The sequence below is a fragment of the Phyllostomus hastatus genome, unplaced genomic scaffold, assembly GCF_019186645.2.
Source record: "Phyllostomus hastatus isolate PE091 unplaced genomic scaffold, TTU_PhHast_1.1 phas_contig_244, whole genome shotgun sequence".
NCBI classification, from domain to species: domain Eukaryota; kingdom Metazoa; phylum Chordata; class Mammalia; order Chiroptera; family Phyllostomidae; genus Phyllostomus; species Phyllostomus hastatus.
The window spans coordinates 1,194,945-1,214,249 of record NW_025333796.1 but is presented as its reverse complement, the minus strand read 5'-3'; the positions used below and the strand labels follow the sequence as shown (position 1 = coordinate 1,214,249).

The window sequence follows — 19,305 nt, the reverse complement described above, 5'->3', positions numbered from 1 at the left end:
TTTTCCGAACACTCTCAGCAGGAACGAGCTGCCCCTTCTGTAAGCTGGGACTGATGTCCTCAGGTGGCTAAAGTGACATCTAGACAGAAATTCAAACGTGTCAGAGCCCAGGCGGCAAGCACAAGGCCCGCGGCCCGAACCCGGCCCTCCACCTTGGTTTATCCGGCCCGGCACCTTGTTTCTACCCGGCGGCAGTGCCGAGCTCTCGCTTAACTGTTGAGGATCAGTTACGTTTATTCGGTCCTAAAGTTACACTCGGCCCTTGGAAGGCAACCGCGAGGCTGACATGGCCCCCGGTGAAAATGAGTTTGACAGCCCTGTGCTAGAGTATCACACATGAATAAAGTAGTTGGGGAGAGACTCATGCACATTTTTTTTTGTTGCATCCCCAAATACTTAATTAAAAACCTTTAATAGAATTGAATCCTGCCCTGGCTGGCGTAGCTCAGTGGATTGAGCGCGGGCTGGGAACCAAAGTGTCCCAGGTTCGATTCCCAGCCAGGGTACATGCCTGGGTTGCAGGCCATAACCCCCAGCAACCACACATTGCTCTCTCTCTCTATCTCCCTCCCTTCCCTCTCTAAAAATAAATAAATAAAATCTTAAAAAAAAAAAAGAATTGAATCCTGCTCTTATTGGAAGAATCTGATGGAGAGAAACAGGAGTTGTTGTTTTTAAGCCGAGAATCTGGAAGGAAGTACGTCAAGGAAAAGGACTTTTATGTTGTTTTAACTAAAGAAATGGACTCTGTCCCAAACACGGCGGGAATAAGTAAGGCAAACAGTCGTCTGGGGGGTGGTCGGGCCGGCCTTGACAGCCCCCAGTTTTTGGAGGGTGTGGCTACTTGAGTATCTCCACAGGCCACGGGCGCCGATCCTTGGCCTTCTTCTCGTTAGGGTTCAGGTCCTGCCGGCCGGGGGCCGTCTCCTTGGCCATCACGATTTCATCCACGGTCACGAGCTCCAGGACCACGTCAGCCACGGCTTGGATGCCATGGGCCTTGGCGCCCAGGGTGTCCCACACGTCTTCGCCCGCCGCGTCGATCATGCCTTCGACCCCCACGCCGGCGAGGAAGTACCCGGCCTGGTGCGCGGCGCTCACGTCCGCCATCACGCGGGAGGCGGCCAAGCCCGCGTTCTCGGCCAAGGTGGCGGGGAGAGACCGCAGGGCCTGGGCAAACGCAAGGAGCACGGGGCCCCGCAGCCCCTCCAGCGCCGTCCCCCTGTCCGAGAGCATCTTCGCCAGAGCCATCTCGGTGGCCCCGGCCCCCGGGAGCAGCCTGGGGTCCTGGCACAGCTGGAAAAAGGCATCGATTCCGTGGTAGACGGCCTGCTCCGCCTCCCGGAGCCCCGCCCTCGTGGGCCCCCGCAGGACCACGGACAGGGCAGGGGTCGTCGGAGGGTCCCACTCAAACACCACGGCCAGGCCTTCCCGCAGCTCCTGCCCGTACACCCGCTGGCACTTGCCCGGCTCCAGGGGGGCGACCAGGTGATGCATCACAGGTGTGCCCAGAACCTCGCTCAGGCCAGCCAGCTCCCGCGGGGACTTCACCTGGATCACCATGATGTTGTACTTGTCGGCCTGGGCCAGGGGCTTCTCCTCCACGTCCCCGCACACCACCGCCACGTTCACGCCTACGTGTGCCAGCTGCTCCACTTGCCTTTGGAGCAGACTCTCGCTTTCCCTCCTAAACTGCACCAGTTCGGCGGGACTGGAGAGCCGGGCCGTCGCAGGGGCGTTTGGACTGGGGAGCCCGAAGGGGCAGGCGAAGACCGCCACCCTGGCGCCTCTCAGCACCACGGTCACCTGCCCGCACGGCTTCCCCGGCACGGCCAGCCCCGGCAGCAGGCACGAGTCCTCCGGCTGCCCCCCCTGCAGCACACACACCCCCACGCGCTCCCGGCGGAAGGTGCCGTCCAGCTCCTTGGCCGCCCAGCACACCTGTGCCACCATCCTGGCCAGGTGCCCCGCCTGGGACAGCGTGTGGGTGTTCATCACCGAATACAGGGCCCTGGACGGGTCTTCCAAAGGCCCCAGAGACCGGATGGCCAGCGACGGCAGCAGGGCCAGGGTCTCCGCGGCGGCCGCGGCGTAGGCCTCCCGGAGCTGGGAGCGGGGCAGGCCGGCGCTCAGCAGGAGTTCGGCCTGCGTCAGCAGGGCCTCGGCCAGGAGCACCACGAAGGCCACCCCGTCGCCGCTGTGCTCGGCCTGGCCCAGCGCCGCTTCCCGCAGCAGCTGGGCGGCCGGGTGCTGCAACTGCAGGGCCCCCAGGATGGCCGTGGCGTACCCGGTGAACACTGTCTCTCCCTTGGCGGTCACCAGGAGCTTCTGGAGGCCGTAGGGCCCGTAGCACGGCCGGATGACGTTGGCCAAGGCCTGCACCGCGGCCAGGCTGCTGCGAAGGTGCTGCTGTTCTTCTGCTCCCTGACCGCTGGGGCCCGGCCACAGCCGCTGGGGCAGCTCCCGCACTGAAGGGGCTCCATGGGCCATGGCCTGCCGGAGCAGGGGGGGGGCAGGGGGGCGCCCTGGCTGCAGGGATGCTCCAGAAGCAGCAGCGGGTAGCGGGCAGGGGGCGGGGGGGATACCAACCTTTTGAAGCTACTCAAGGGGTCAGTGGACCCATGGGCCCATCACCCAGTGTCTGGGGACACCTGCCCTCCAGGCTGGGTTTGGGGGTGAGCACAGGTCTGAAACCACCCCCAAACTGAGCTGGAAGGGAAGGAGGCTGCGGGGGCCTCGGCCCCTCGGCGGCTGAAAGGGAGCCCATCCTGATGACCTCACAGAGTGGCACGTGGAACCCCGGTCAGGGAGTGAGGTCACAGAAGGCTGGTTGGGGTCCAGGAGGGCCTTCGGGTACGAGGAAGCTAGGTCCGGGCACCCAGAAGGCTCAGGTCACGCCCAGGTGCCAGGCCCCGGCACTGCTGCACTTAACCGTCGGAGATGGTGAGGGACCACACAGCGGATGAAAGGACAGGCCCGCTCTGATTTCCTGGCGACGCGGTGGCCCCGAGCCGCCCGTTTTGGGGGGGGTGCGGGTTGCGTTGGTCCCACTCCCTGGGCAGGGCCTGCTGAGGCCTCTGCCTCGGCCGCCTTATCCGCCTGTCTGTGCTGGTCGTCAGGTTCCTGCGGGTGTTCAGCTGTCTCTCAGGTGGCAGGTGTGTGACGCCGCGCAGAGTGGGACAGCTCCTGCCAAGGACGGCAGTGTCGCTGGGTTGGCAGAGGCAGGGCAAGACGAGGGCGAGAGAGGCCCACAGCCCACGGACAAACAGAATGGACGATGGGGAGGGAACAGGACCCGCCTCCCACCGGCCAGGACGGCAGAAAACCCCAGTGAATGGAGTCGGGCCCTCTTGGGCCCCCCCCCCCCCGCATCAGAAGGTGAGTGTCTTCTTTCATCCCCTCCTTCGCTCGCTCCCTCCTTTCCTCACATGGAGCCTCCTGGAGTGACGACTGTGTCTTTCTCTGTTTGACACGTGGCGTCCCCACGATGTCCAGTGCAGCGAGGGAGACAGGTGACAGGGGCACGGAGACCAGTGACGGGGAGAGATTCCCGCCGAATGAATGCAGCTTCCCACAGGTGCTGGGCAGCGCACCGGCCGGGGGTGACGAATGTATCAAGATGAGGGGAAAGAGCAATGCCACTCATTTTCACTTGGAAAACAAACCCTTTTCCCTTTCCCCCTAAGTGGGGAAACAGGACTCTGGAACTGATGATGAGGGTCAGGAGCCACGATAACATGGGAGGCACTGTTTCAGTATTTCCACAGACGAGTGTTCGGTGCCAGATGGGTACTGGAGGTGTCGGGGGATCACTTCGTAAATTATGTCTAACCATAATGTTGTACATCTGAAACTAATATAAAATAATATTGAGCCCTGGCTGGTGTAACTCAGTGGATCGAGCATTGGCCTGTGAACCAAAGGGTCACTGGTTCGATTCCCGGTGGGGGCACATGCCTGGGTTGTGGGCCAGGTCCCCAGTATGGGGTGTGTGAGAGGTAACCAATTGATGGTTTTTTTCTCTCCTTCTTCTTCCCTTCCCCTCTCTCTAAAAATAAATAGAATCTTTAAAAAATAATATTGAACGTGAACTGTAATAGACAAATAAAAAAAAACCACAAAGAAAAAAAAAAGACCCAGGAAAGTAAATGTCATTTGGAATCCCAGCCCGGAGATGATCCTTGGTCCCATGCTGATGAGTGGGACTCCCTTCTGCACATACACGCACCGGAGGTGTGGGCTGCAACGGCGTGCCAGACTCGGGCGGGATGACGCATACCATGCGTGCTGCTCTGCCGTCATTTCCCCTCCACACTCTCTCGGCTGGGGGACACGCTTCTAAGCAGATCTGCTATCTGAAGCCTGGGCAACTCTTTGACCTCTGCTGCTTTCGGAGACCGTGAGAAACGGGCACCATCCTCTCTGCCCAGGTTCCCGACAGCCAGCAACGCTGGACGCTGGCAAGGGTGTCACACATGTTAGTCACAGGTGGCAAAGATGACTTGCCTATTTCTTCGTAGACCTGTAAAATACATTGTAACAACCAACCTAAAATGTAGCGAAGTAACGGAGTGTGCACATATACATCGTTCATACAGATACAGTTTCGTTTTAAGAAGCAAACACTCCTGTGAACAATTGTCTTAGTTCTTTCTCTTAAGGTTAACATGTTTCCTCACTTATTTAGCTTCTTTTTTTTTTAAAAGATTTTATTTATTTATTTTTAGAGAGAGAAGGGAGGGAGGGGGGAGAGAGAGAAACATCAATGTGCGGTTGCTGGGGGTTATGGCCTGCAACCCAGGAATGTACCCTGGGCTGGGAATCGAACCTGGGACACTTTGGTTCCCAGCCCGCGCTCAATCCACTGCGCTACGCCAGCCAGACTTAGTTGGCTTCTTCCACAATTATTTCTTTAGCTGCGGCTGAATGGTAGGGATAAAAGGTGGGCAAGGCAGACAGCTGCAGCCGCCTTCACAGGGCTCAGGGCGGGGTCCAGACGGCCGGCCGGCCATTCGTTACAGGTGGGGGAGCCGCGAGGGGGTGAATGAAGCACAGGTGCTACGGAAACTCCCCGAGGGACCCGGAACCATCGCCATTGGCAGAGCGGTGGCCTGGGATGGAAATGAAGTCTGAAGGGAGGGCCGAAGGAAAGAGAAGGAGGAGGAGGAGTACTGCAGACATGACTAAGGAAGACGAGGTCATCCTGGAGTAGGGTGGACCCTGACCCCAGTGTGACTGGCCGGCCTCCTTACGAGAACGGAAGACACACACTGAGAATACCATGTGAGGACGCAAACACCGGGACAAGACGCCCATGTGACCACGGTGACAGAGACTGGAGTCGTGCGCCTAAAAGACAAGGGGTGCCAAGGACTGTGGGCAGCCCCCGGACACCCGGGGAGAGACACGGAACAGATTCTCCCTCGGAGCCCCCGGAAGGAACCGGCCCTGCCCACGCCTTGATTTCGGACTTCCAGCCTCCAGAGCTGGGGAAGAACGAGTTTCTGTGGTTTAAAGCTGCCCAGTTTAGGGTCGATTGGTGCGGCATCCTTAGGAATCCGTACTGTGTCCCTGTCTGTCGGTCAATAAAGGAGAGAAACCTCAGAAAGCGTGTGTGTTTGGGGGGGGCAGGGCGGGGGAGCCCATCTTTCCGTGTGTATCACACCAGCTGGCAGGGCGGTTTCTAGCCCCCCCCCTCGTGAACAGCCGCACTGTCTGCTGACTCATCCTGCCCCGCCCTCCCCCCCAAGCCCCCAGTTGCATTTCTTTTAAAACTATGATTGTGTACACAATGGCTATAAATATTTAATCTTCCTATTTGTATGTTTTTCCGTGTTTAATTTTCAGTTGCCTGCTTGTCCCTTTTGTGTTTATCTTGTTAAGCAGTGCCAGCCTTAGAGTATACACCCCCAGAGGGCAAGATTCTTATCACTATGGTGGGGGGGGAGGCGCAGCAGGCCTACTTACTCTGGACCAGGACTCTTAGGCAGACGGTTTTTTTTTTTACGTGATTGATCCATTTGTTTCTTTTTAGCTTCTTTAATTTTTCGGTCTCACAGGTACATGGTATGAATTACTGAAATAACTTACTCAAAGCAATATGAATTTTAAAAGCTAAAAAACACACTATAGACTAAATATGAATGAATTTTAAGTGATTAAAATTATTTTTAAAACATTTTTTCCACTGAAAAATAAAGCAAACAAAACAAAACGCGAGCCATGGCTGCAGCTTTTTAAAGCATAACTTCGATAGTAGAAATATGAATGTAAAGATGGTAAGATCTAGAATTTAAGTTCTCAGTGGTCCTTTCCCAGCTGTAAGTTGGGTTCCTAGCAAGCCCCGAGGAATTCAGGAGTTCAAGGGAGACAGAAAGGGAGGGATGACAATTGGCAGTGAACCCAGGGCAGAGCCTGAGCCACACTTCTGTGCCCACCAAAACAAAGCGATACAGACACGCTCCGAATAAAGACCACGCCAGTGACGTCTGCAGGCCTTCAGGCGGCGAGGACGGGTCCTGTACTGCGGATTTTTACTCACTGTCGCCTGCTACACTCTGAGAATCTCATTTGCTTACCGTTTATTGAGAAGTGGCTTTTTCTTTGTTGCAGGTTAAGGCCTTGCCCCACCCACATTTTAAATATTTAATATGTCATATCTCTGATTATACTGCATGTGCTTTGAAACGGATTTTAGAGAGATGTAACACAGAAAGTGAAAGCTGCTGGAACCCCGCCCCTCAGAGATGACTGCATTCTGGTGCATGGCTACCATGTTGAAAAAGTGCCTGTGTAACATGTGTACTTTAGAAACTAGACGTTCTAATTTTTTTTCCTGGCCTTTGCAGATGCTCATGTCTTTTTAATTTTATGGTTTGGAAGCACCTCAGGTCCCTGCCTTCTGGATTTTTGCTGCCACTGTGGTCTCAGAGCTGTATAATGTGGGTAATGGAAATGGAATAACCCTTGAAAAACTTTATGTCGAATAACTATTTCTTGAATACTTCCTTTGCCTCCTGAGTTCTATTTTATTTGCTCTGCCTGTGATAACTTCAGCCGGCGGAGGCTACTATCCTTTTAAATGGATCCCAACTACTGGTCTGCTTGCAGTGGCCAGCAGGACGGAGATTCAAGGCTGGGCTTCCTCACCCTCACCGCCTTGCTTCTTCCCAGAAGCATCAATGCACAAACCTGTGACGTGCAGTTTGCACCCCCTGACACAAGCCCGCCCCCCATGCTGGAGAAGTAACCTGAATTATCCAGGTACATCATTTTGTGCACAGTCGGAAATGGCCGTTCTAATTCTAGCACTGAACTCGGTAAACGTCTGTGTCAATCAGCCAGTTTTTGAAAGTGTGCTCTCAAGCATTATATGTAGAGAACGTGAAAAAAAGGGTAATAATAAATTTTAAACACACCACATCATATGTTTATCATTAGTCACAGATATGTTGTATTTCTATGTATAATAGACACTTTTAACTTATAGTTTGCATTTACCAAGCCAGCTTCTCCCCGAGCTCAAAATTCCCATAGCTGTGAATTCAGCCAACTTGAAACAGTCAGCAGGGATTAAACCTTGAAGGAATTCAAATGACTATCTTATTAGAATCTTATTTCAGCCACTTCAGAAAATGATGCTTTTAATTAGAATAGGCTCGAAATCAAACTGTAAATTTTGCCCAAATAGGAAACACAATTGAAGGTTTATATTCTGGCTATTGGGAGGAAGGGAAGATGAACAACAAAGCCCAAAAAAACAGCACAGTACTTTTACCCCTACACTAAAACTGTGTTGTGAAGATTAAATCATGGCAAGTGCCCCGCGTGTCCAGCCTAGAGAATCTGCTCGCTCAGTGAGTGACAGTCCTAATTCTTGTGCAGATGGTTGGTTGATAGGTCTTAATATTTCCCTCCAAACCAGCAACGTGTTCGCCGCCTCGCACTGATCAGTCGCGAGTGGAAAGCACATTGTCCAGTTGCCTCCCTGCACAAGAAACCTCCGAGTCCCCTATCTGTCGCTGTCCTTTCTCAGAAAGTGCAGATATCAGATTTCTGATTCCAGCCCCATTTTTCTTTTACCATTTTTCCTGATGACAGGAGGTGGCTTAGAAGGACTTGGTATTTTGTCCGTGCATCACAGCACACTGAACAGGAAAATGAAGTTGCTGGGTTTGCACGGGCTCAGCACCTCTTCCACCGTTTTTTTTTTTTTTTTTTTTTTGTGCCCAGCTGGGTAAGCCCTTCCTGGATCACTTTCGAAAATGACGTTGTACTAGCAGCGGAGCTATCCGTGGGACGGGGTTATTTATCGCGAAGTTGCAGGGCATTTCTCCTCCGAAGACGCGCGTTACCACGGGAGGACACGGGACGGGGCCGGCGGAGCCCGCCTGGCTCCCGGCGCGCGCCCGAGCGGCCGCCTCCTCCCCCCACGGCCGCCGCGTACACCCGACCCGATCCCGGATTCCGCCTCCGCAGCTTGGCGCTCTCCCGAGCCGGAGCCGGAGCCGGAGCCGCGGCGTCAGAGGGGGAGGGAGCGGGGGCGGGGGAGGGGCGGTGAGGTCAGCGGCGGCGGCGCGTCCGCGAGCGGCGCATGCGCGGAGCCAGCCCTGTGAGTGGCAGCGGCGACGCGCGGGGGGCGGGGGGCGGTGGGGGCCGGCGGGTGGGGGGGGGGGAGGGGGCGGGGGCGTCGCGGCGGCGGCCGTGTGTGGGCGAGACCGCGGCGAGTTTGAGAGGTCTGTGGTGCGGGGCGCCCGGGGGACGCCCGGCGCGGCCCTCGCGCGACGGCCACGGTCGAGAGTGTGTGTCGGTGTGCGGTGCACGCTCCGCCGCAAAACTTCCTCCTCCCCGGCCCGGGGGGCGGGCGCCGAGGGGCCGGCGCTCGCGCAGCCCGGCGCCCACAACAACAACTGGAGCAGCTGTCAAAACTTCGCCGCCGCCGCCCGGCCTGACGCGGCCCGCGCGGGGGAGGGGCGGCCGGCGGGGCGCGACCCCCGCCCCCCGGCCGGCGCCCGCCCCGCGCGCGCGCCCGCGTGCGCCCCGCCCCCCGCGCGGCCCCGCCCTCCGGCCCGCGGCGGGCGGCCTGGGGGAAGGGGCGCGGGCGGAGACCCCGGGCCGGCGCCCCTCACCCCTCCGCCTCCCCGCCGCGCCCGCACGCGGCCCCCCGCCCGCGCCCCCGCCCGCCGCCCGCACCTCCCCGCCCGCCGGCCCCTCCCTCGCGCCCGCCCGCCCCGCCCGCCGCCCCCCGCCCGGCCCCTGCGCGCCGAGGTGCGCGCGCCCGCGCCGATGTGTGTGAGTGCGTGTCCTGCTCGCTCCATGTTGCCGCCTCTCCCGGTACCTGCTGCTGCTGCTCCCGGGGCCGCGGGCGATGCGAGAGGCTGAGCCGCGGAGCAGCACCCCGAGCAGCAGCGGCGGCGGCGGCGGCCGCGGCGGCGGCGGCGGCGGGAGGAGCCCCCCAGGAGGAGCACCGGGGTCCATGTGTCTTTCCTGGTGACCAGGATGTCGTCGGAGGAGGACAAGAGCGCGGAGCAGCCGCAGCCGCCGCCGGCACCCCCCGAGGAGCCCGGAGCCCCGGCGCCGAGCCCCGCAGCCGCAGACAAAAGACCTCGGGGCCGGCCTCGCAAAGATGGCGCTTCCCCTTTCCCGAGAGCCAGAAAGAAGTAAGTTGAGTGCGAGGGCGCCAGGCCGGGAGCCAGCCGCGGCGCCGGGCCGGAGCTGTCACCGCGCGCCCGGCCCGCCGCCCCCGCGCCCGCCGCCCCCGCGGGGTGGGGGTGGGGGTGGGGCCGCCCGCCGCGCGTCCCCGGCCCGGCGCCCGCCCGCCCGCCCGCCCGCCGCCCTGCCCCGCGCCCCGCGCCGCGCCCGGGCCTCCCGCGGGCGCCCCGCACCTCCCGCCCCGCCGGGCGCCGCCGCCGCCGCACTTTACTTTTTACTTGGGCCCTTGCGCCGAGCTTCCCGGGCGCCCCCCCTCGGGGCGACCCGTCGTCTCGCGGCCGCCTCCCGGCCTCGCCGGGTCTTTTAAAGCGCAAACAGCGCCGCACACCTGGCGCTGCCCGGGCGAGTTTATTGTCAACTACAAAGCGGCGCGCCCCGGGACGCCGGCCGAGCTGTCAAACGCCGCGGCCAGGTGGTCTCCCCCGGCCGGCCGGGGGGGGCGGCAGCGGGGCGGCGAGCCCCGGCGCGGCGGGGGCCGCGCTGCTTTGTCGCCCTGCAACTTTTCCGGCTCCCGGACCGGCGCTTTCCCCCTCCCTCGGTCGATTAGGAAGTCGTTGGACTTCTCGCTCCCCTCCCCCACCCGGAGCCTCGCCGCCCGGCACCCCGACGCGCTGCCCGGCCGCGGGCGCGCCGCGGAAGGCTGAGCGCGCAGGAAGTTTGGGAGCCGCGAGCCGGCCGCGCGGAGCACGGTCGCGCCCGGGACGCGGGCGAGGCGCCGCGGAACTTCGTGGAAGTTGCCGGGTCGGGGGCAGCCCTGGTCGGCTGCGGGGCACGCACCGGCCCTGGGCGCCGCGGCGCGCTCTCCGTTGCCAGCCTGGGCTCGTCACCGGACGGCGGGCCGAACGGCGGCTTTGCCTGGACGTGGAGACGCCCGTGTGGGTGCCGGGGAGTCGCGCGGCCGCTGCGGCTCCGGAGGGTGCCACGCAAGGTGTGTGCGGCCGCCCTCTGAAGTTGCAGCGTGGCGTGTGTCGCTTGCTCGTGTCATCGTGCGATCGCCCGCCCGCCTGGGGCCGGGAGTGGAAGGCTGCACGGGGCGGAGGGAGGCTGCACGTTTGTGGATACTCTGTAGTTGTGCTTGTCGCCGTTCGGGCGAATTCACTCCGCAGTGGTGTTGCGTTTGCTGACACACAGTTACAATCGCAGTGTTTATTGAGTCGGAGCGGAGCGGCGCTGCCAGAACCCCAGGAAGCCCTCGACTGGAGAGCTTTCTTTTCTCTGCTGTCCTCGCTTCTGAGAACGATTCAGGGCCTTCAGCTTGCCTCCATATTTTATTGCCAGCTCTCACGGAGCTCTGACAGGCCGTCAGGGAAACCAGTGGAGGATGCTCGCGTTGCTGCATGAGCTCCTTGGTCGCTCCAAGTTAGGGGTTGGGATGCCGCTTGCACTGTAACGTCACGTCTGGTGTGAAATGCCATCATGAGTCCTGTATTAGGTTAAATTTGGAGAAGGGATGTGGAGTTTTAAGTAACTTTCAGCTTCTTTGTCACTTTCTGTATCCTTTAGAGCAAACATGAAGTCATATTAGGGTTTTAATTTGACTTCTTCCCGTTTTCTCTGTGTGGAAAGCACTTCTTGGTTTCTCTCTGAACATTTGGGATTCATTTATGTTTTGGACTTGTTTTTAAGTTCTTTCTCTAGAAAGTGTACACCTACCTGTTGTCAAGCCCCTCGCCCACGCACACCTGCCGAGGTTGAAATGGGCGCATTTGTATTAGTGCAGCTTCTCGTGCACCAAGAAAAAAAGTTGGTTTGGGGTAGTACCACTTTATTATTTCAATTTCTGCAGAACACAACCAGTCTGACGGTATAAAAGCATCAGAACTTTGGAAAGTGTCTAGAACAACTCTAAGTTTTGATAGAATTTTTTCTCCTAGGTTTGAAAATGGGTACAGCATTCATCATAGGAAGTAAAGTTCAGTGCTAACTTCGATGGTTCCAAACTTTTTAGTGAGTTCTTTAGAGTCAGGTGTGTTTTTGGAACGGGGTGGAATCTCCAAATGTTTCAGAAACACGTAAATGGAAACCAGTCAGTTGAAATGAAAGCAGAAAGAAGGGTTTTGAATGGGCACCTCTACCCGCTGTTAGGGCACATGCGGAACAGACCCTGTACTTAGTAGGGGGAGACCCTGAAAGTGAAACTGGTTGGCAGCAAGCTCCAGTTGGGTTTGTCAATACTGAAAGTGCCTGCAAATTAATTAGGTGGGACACAAAAATTAATATTCTCTGTGAAATGCAGTGGAGATCCAGGCTTTTCAATGGCCAGTGTGATTTTCATGGTCACTAAGTGGGTGGTTTGGTGAGAGGGCATGAACACATCTTGACACTTTGTTTCAAAAATGGGTTTGTGTGTTTGTCTTTGGGTTAAAAAAGGTGCCCATGTATTGCTAATTACACTTTCTTTGAGTTTGGACTTTTGACAATTAGGTAAACACATTTAATATTTTCTTACTTTATAATATTAGAAAACTTTTTGACACATTTGCCTCAGGTTTATTTAATATTAGATCATTTTTATGTTTTATCAAATTTGAAAGCACAGGCTATATAGTTACTGCATGAACTGTTACTACTTTAAAATTATGTTTATTACCTTAAAGAATTTTGAACTGAAGCTATTAATCGTAGAGGCAAAATTTGAAAGGAATATAAATAAGAATTTTTAGTTATTTAAATCCTCACTCGAGGATATGTTTTTGTGTGGTTTTTTGCATTTTATTTATTTACTTTTCGAGAGAGGGGGAAGGGAGAGAGAAAGAGAGGGAGAGAAACATCAGTGTGTGGTTGCCTCTCACAAGGCCCCCAAACCAGGACCTGGCCTGCAACCCAGGCATGTGCTCTGACAGGGAATTGAACCAGCAGTTTTTCAGTTCACAGGCCAGTGCTCAATCTATGGAGCCACACCAGACTGGGCGAGGATCTGTTTTTTGAAAAATTGATTTTAGAGTGAGAGTAAGGGGAGGCAGTGCGCGAGAGAGAAACAGACAGACATGGATGTGAGAGAGAAACATCACTTGGTTGCCTCCTCGGGTGGAACCAGAAACCTAGGTGTGTGCCCTGACCAGGGATCAGGCCTGCTGCAGCCTGTTGGTGCCCGGGACCACACCAGCCAATTGAGGGCAATAATCTTTTTTTTTTGTTTTGTTTTGGTAATGCAAGAGTCAAGTGGAACAGCGAAATTGACATTTGCCTAAAAGTTCTGAGCAGCAGGGACTGCCTCACTGGTTGGTTATTGGAGTGCCTCATGGCCTTCGTCACGGGCGCAGGTGTCCTGTTGGAGACAGAGCCCCTGGCTCAGAGGAGGCGCATCTGGAGGGTCTGGTTACTTTTTTATTAATGCTAAGGAAACTCTTCCTGGACCTTTGTATATATTTTTTTCTTCCTTAGAATATATAAGGGAAGCCATGAAAACATTCCACCATATTTCTTACCAAGTCAGCCAAGGGGGTTAGTTAGGGGTGGGGAGGGTCTTGGGGTGGCGACGAAGGGGCAGGTGGGAGGCTGGGGTTCCTGAGCCACTGTCCTTGCCCTCTCTGAGAGCACTCGTGCCCGCCTGCAGCGCCTGTTGTCCGGAGGTCCGCTCCTGGTGTGCGGGGCCGCCCTGAGCACTGTGGCCGCAGGAAAAGTAGGGAGCAGCGATGTCATACCAGGGACCCGCCAGATATGGTCCTGCTGCGGCTCGGGTGAAGCCCCTCCCCCACAGACCTTCCAGGTTCCATTTCTGTGAAACAAGTGACTGCAAAACTCTGTTGCACTTTAATGGATGCATTTTCATAAAACAATGGTTTATCGTTGAGAGGTATTATTATCGTTATTTATGCTCTTTGAGATAATGCAGAGTTGTAATTTTTATGATAGTATTTCTCTTTTTTATTTTAAAAGAAATCAGATAAGTGGAGATTTTCGGTAATTGCTGATCTTTGGCAATTAACGGGCACTGAAATGTTTTAATTTATTCAGAGAGCTGGCCCAGGAATGGCAGCCTGTCTGCTGTTGGGCGGCAGTTGTCCCTGTGCCTGTTGGCCGCCTTCATGGCATCGCTTGTCTTTGAGAATATGATGTTTTCAGTCAAATGTACAATTTTTTATCAGTATATTGTTGGTTACTACTACTATGTCAACTTAATAAACACATCTCACAAGTTAATTTCCCCGTTCTGAAAACAGTGATTTAACACATTTTCCCATGATCTCAGTTAGTCCAGCCTTGCTAGATGTGCAGTCAGCTTGCAGAGTGACGAGGCACACCGCTCACTACCCTCCCGCTCCCTCCCGGTTTGCCAGCCTGCAGGTGGCTCCTGGCCACAGGCAGGGCTCCTCCGGGCAGGCGGTGCTCGTCCCACCTTGTGTCCTGAAGCCACGGACAGCGCACCTTGAAGGCCTTCCAAGGAACTTCACTGTCCTTCCAAATGCAAACTGGTCAGTGTTTCCTTCCAGAGAACCTCGGACGCAGCCTGTGTGTGCTTGCCTGTTGGGGACGGCTGCGGTCCCTTGATGGGATTTGATAGAGTTTGTGACCTGTGAGAGGTCTGGACGGAACATCACTGCCCAGAGCCGGCGCAGAGTACACTTTCCAGGGACTGCGTGTGTGTTTCTCTTTTTTCTTTTGTTTGGCCCCTGTTTTCATTTCAATGAACACATTCATCCCTTCTTTCTCTCTTTAGAAAGTTTTCTTTATCATGGTTGTGCTCAAGTGGCTATTTCCAAAACTTCTTGGCAGTACAAATTGCAGAAGTTATTGAGTGAAATAGGGATGTCTTTTTTTTTTCTTGTGATGCCCTACATGTAAATGTACGCTTGTGGCTAGCGTAGACCAATCCTGAACCTGCCACTGGAAGTCCGGTTTCTCTGTGTGCAGCCTTCAGAGGACTTGAGAACACAGGTTAGGAGAAGCAGGAATGACACAGCTCTTTTCGTACTTTCTCTAGAGGACGCCTCCTGTAAAAAAGATAGCAAAACTGTTTGGGTTTTCTTCTGCTGTTAATACTGTGATAGCAGTGAATGGGCATGACGCAGAAACGCCAGCGTCGTGTAAGAGTCTGAGAAATACCCTTCTGTAACTTTTTAGACCTTCCATGCAGCATGTCACTCAAAGACCGTGGAAGCAGGGATATGCTGGGAGGGACAGTCAGCCTGCAGGGAGGTGCACTGTGGCCAGGGAGGAAGCAGTACTTGAATTAGACCTTGAAGGATCAAGAGCATTTATTTAGCCAGATTGAGGGAGAAGAAAGTGAGAGTGTTGGGGGCAGTGGGGGGGTCGAGGGATCAATGTGAATACATTTATTGAGGGTGGAGGGAAGTGTTAGAGGGTGTTTCCTTGGAGGGCGACTAGATCAAGAGGCTCAGTATACGGACTGGTGCCAAGCTGCGAGGGTCCTGGAATGCCTCGCTAGTGAGTTTGGGCTTCATAGCCCTGGGTCTATAAACTGTTTACAAGGACCAGGCAGGTAATTTAACAGACTTGCACGAAGCTTGTAAGGCCCGAACGATGCTGACCCCGGAGGCCCTGGGAGGCCGGAGACTGAGAGACAGCTCTGCTGACGGCTGCCGTGTAGGGCTGTGGGGTGCTGTTTCTAGGCACTCTGGGGTTTCAGCGGGGGCTGGGAGCTTAGCTTTTTCTGAGAAGTCTCTTGGTCTTGAATTGTTCTCAATTAATTAAGGCCTACAACACTATTTGGGCCTGTACCTTGGGGGCCGAATCTAATCTGTGGACCGTGAGTGGGCTGCAGGTCTTCTTGAACCAATGCTTTCTGCCCAGGTTACTTTATTTTGTAAATTAAAGTTGCAAAAACAGGTGTTTGCAGCCTTCCTGAGGACAGGAATGCTATGACATTACTTTGTGTGTTCTTTATGGCATCTCACACAGTTGAACAGAGGCGCTCTGGTGCTTGGTGGTGTGATGGCAGATGTTGTAGGAGAACTGCCCTGAAGACACTGGGGACGGAGATAAGGAGCTGCTGCTCAGGCCCAGGTGGGAGGCAGGCAGGGCGGGGCAGGGCAGGGCGGGGCAGGGCGGGTCCAGCCCTTGGGGCCTCCGTCAGTGCAAGGGGGAACCTTGAAGTTCCCCATGTGGATGTCTAGAGGCTAGAAATGTCCGGGGTTATGGGTTGTGCTCTGGGGATTTAGGAACTAGATTAGGACAGGTGATTAAAGGTGTGATTTAGCAGAAATCACTGATAACACGGAGAGTCTGCACGGTTGAGACTGGGAATGAGAATACACGCCCGCACACGTGCGCGCACGTGCAGAGGTGCTCCTGGCGGCAGAGGAAAGCAGGAGGCCAGGAGAGAAGAACTGGCCACAACAAAATGCCCATCAGTGGACAGCCATGTGGTTTTTCTCGGGACGGGGGCAGACCTGTGGACGCCCAAGTGGGAGGATGTGGGTGACACATTTGTTGGCTTGAGGAAAAGATTTCCAAGAGCTGCAAAGCGATGTTTAGTACTTTTCTTTGTGAAAAGCCCACGAACCCAAACTACGTATATATTTTGTGTGTAGAAAATGATTTAGAAGAATCATTGATAAACATGGATACCTCTTAGGAGCATATACTTTTATATTTACAACTATGCAACGTATTTTTGTTTTTAATATTTTTGTCCTCACCCAAGGACATGTCTGTTGATTTTTAGGGAGAGGGTCAGGGTTAGGAAGGGAGGGAGAAAGAGGGAGAAAAGCACAGATGTGAGAGAGAAACACACCAACCTGCTGCTCCATACCCACGACCCGGGCACGTGCCCTGACCAGGAACTGAACCCGAGAGACCCGTTGGCTTACGGGAAAATGCTCAACCAGCGCAGCCCCGCCGGCTAGACCTATGCATTTAAAAAAACCCAATACAGTTGGCCTTTCCTTTGAACAACGCAGGAGTTAGGGGCACTGACCCCCACCCCCGCGGCCAGCAGTCGAAAACCTGTGTGTAACTTTAAAAAAAAAAAAGATTTATTTTCAGAGAGAAGAGAAAGAAGGGACAAAGAGAGGGAGAGAAACATTGACTGTGTCTCACATGCCCCCCCCCTCCAACTGGGGACCTGGCCTACAACCCAGGCATGTGCCCTGACTGGGAATCGAACCAGTGACCCTTTGGTTCGCCGTCCAGTGCTCAATCCACTGAGCCACACCAGCCAGGGCTAAAGTAGTGTGCTTCTTCTTATCAGTAACTCATGAAAAACAACCAAAGCAAGTCCAAAAGCTATAGATGTAGCAATGTTATCACAAAATCATTTCAAATACTTTTGTTACCTAAACTTGTTAGTGCAGTCATAGTGGTGTTTGGTAAGGTCTTCCTACGGAGACTTATTAGGTGGTTTTTAAATGATTTTTTGTGTCTTTTATGCCTAGGTCACTTTTAATCTTTATACCTCAGTGCAATCCATTTACATCAGAAATAGTGTACCGTATTTTACTGTGTATAATGCACACCCACGTTTTTGGCCCAAAGTTTCAGGGAAAAAAAACTTTCACCTTCATTTTTTAATTCAATTATTTATTTAGATACTTTTTTGTATTATAAAGGAATTTTAGCATTGATTTTTGAACATACTGCAGTATAAGAAATTTTATGCAAAAATCCTTACGAAACAGGAATAGATGAAAGGGTTTTCAGGTACTACCCATGTGTAATGCACATCCTTATTTTCCCTCAAAAATTTGGGCAAAAGTGTGCATTATACACGGCAAAATATGGTAGTCGATGGTCATAGTGAAGTCTGTGTATTTTGTTCTTAATTCCATCTTTTAGTGGAGACTAGCAAAAAAAAATTTCCCCAAATTCCTGATCATTGGGATCCTAATGACATGTACCATGTGTTTGGAGTAGGAATATAAAGTGACAATTGCATATAAAGTAACAATGTAGAGTTACAGAATTTAAAAATCAGATGAGGATTCTGAGGACATTTAGTCAATCCACTCATTTTACAGATAGCTGAGCCCGAGGGAGATTGTAGTATTGCTAGTGGTCGTACATTAAGGTGCTAACCAGTCCATAAGTAAAGGGGGAGAAGGCGCACTGTTACATTGGTGACTCCCAGTGAATTATGCTTTCTGGATTCAAGCTGTTGTACGGTCACCTCGCCCTGTGTCTCGGCTAGCTCTGCGACTCACTTTAACCAGGAGAAGGCAGCAAAAAACGACGCGGTGCTAGTTTGGGGCCTGCGTTTTAAGAAGGCCTGGAGCTTCCGCTTGTGCGTGCCTGGAGCCCCGTGTCCTCATGTAGGAAGCTAGGCCCATCCTGCTGGAGAGACCCCGCGGAGAGGGAGGCGTCCTGAGGCCACCTGCGCAGATGTCCCAGCTCTTTCCGTGGCCCGGCTGAGTCCAGCCCCGAGCCAGGTGACCACCTGGAAGACTACCTGAGGAGCCAGCCCGCTGAGCCCAGCCCAGATCGCAAAATTACAAATAAACAAAACCGTGTTGTTTTCATCTGTTCGTTTTGTGGTGGCTTGTTATATAGCAATATAGAATGGAAGCAGATGGTTTGGGAAATTAAGGGACTTGAAGAACAAAAACATTTATTTGAGTATGAACGATAAAAATCGTTGTTTCCCAACTTCTTTTATTTGTATATTTCATTGATTATGCTATTACAATTGTGTTACTTTTTTCCTCCCCTTTATCCCTGGTGCCCTGCACCCCTCCTTCCTCCAGCACTCTCTCAGTTCATGCCATGAGTTGTGCATATAAGTTCTTTGGCTTCTCCATTTCCTACACTGTTCTTACCCTCTCCCTGTCTCTTTTGTACCTACCACTTATGTTTATTCCCTGTACCTTTTCCCCCTTTCTCCCCCTTCCCCCTCCCTGCTGACAACCCTCCATGTGATCTCCTTATCTATGATTCTGTTCCTGTTCTAGTTGTTTGCTTACTTTGTTTTTGTTTTCAGGTTCAGTTGTTGATAGTTGTGAGTTTGTTGTCATTTTACTGTTCATACTTTTGATCATCTTTTTCTTAGATGAGTCCCTTTGACATTTCATATAATAAAGGCTTGGTGATGATAAACTCCTTTAACTTGACCTTATCTGGGAAGCAGTTTATCTGCCCTTTCTTTCTAAATGAAAGCTTTGCTGGATAGAGTCATCTTGGATGTAGGTCCTTGCCTTTCGTGACTTTGAATACTTCTTTCCAGCCCCTCCTTGCCTGTAAGATCTCTTTTGAGAAATCAGCTGATAGTCTTATGGGAACTCCTTTGTAGATAACTGTCTCCTTTCCTCTTGCTGCTTTTAAGATTCTCTCCTTATCTTTCATCTTGGGGAGTGGAATTATGATGTACTTTGGCAAGTTCCTCCTTGGGTCCACCTTCTTTGAGACTCTCTGAGCTTCCTGGACTTCCTGAAAGTTTGTTTCCTTTGCCAAATTTGGGAAGTTCTCCATTATGTTTTCAGATAAGTTTTCAATTTCTTGCTCTTCCTCTTTTACTTCTGACCCCTCTACGATTCAGATGTTGGAACGATTAAAGTTGTCCCAGAGGTTCCTAAGCCTCTTCTCATTTTTTTGAATTCTTGTTTCTTCATTCTGTTCTGATTGGATGTTTATTTCTTCCTCCTGCTCCAAACTGTTGATTTGAGCCCTGGTTTCCTTCCCTTCACTGTCGGTTCCTTGTAT

At 53.6% G+C, this 19,305-nt stretch overlaps 2 protein-coding genes across 2 annotated transcripts in view; one reads left to right on the top strand and one right to left on the bottom strand.

The window, feature by feature from the left end:
- Positions 1–840: 840 nt before the first annotated feature.
- CCT8L2 (chaperonin containing TCP1 subunit 8 like 2) lies at positions 841–2,490 on the bottom strand. Its single transcript, XM_045837773.1, has one exon. It carries the CDS (start codon positions 2,488–2,490, stop codon positions 841–843), a length of 1,650 nt encoding a protein of 549 aa, XP_045693729.1.
- Positions 2,491–9,275: 6,785 nt separating this feature from the next.
- KMT2C (lysine methyltransferase 2C) overlaps positions 9,276–19,305 on the top strand; it is a 206,699-nt gene continuing 196,669 nt past the window's right edge. The window contains 1 exon segment of the mRNA XM_045837738.1: positions 9,276–9,659. Coding sequence (XP_045693694.1) covers positions 9,499–9,659 — 161 coding nt within the window. The 5' untranslated portion in view covers positions 9,276–9,498.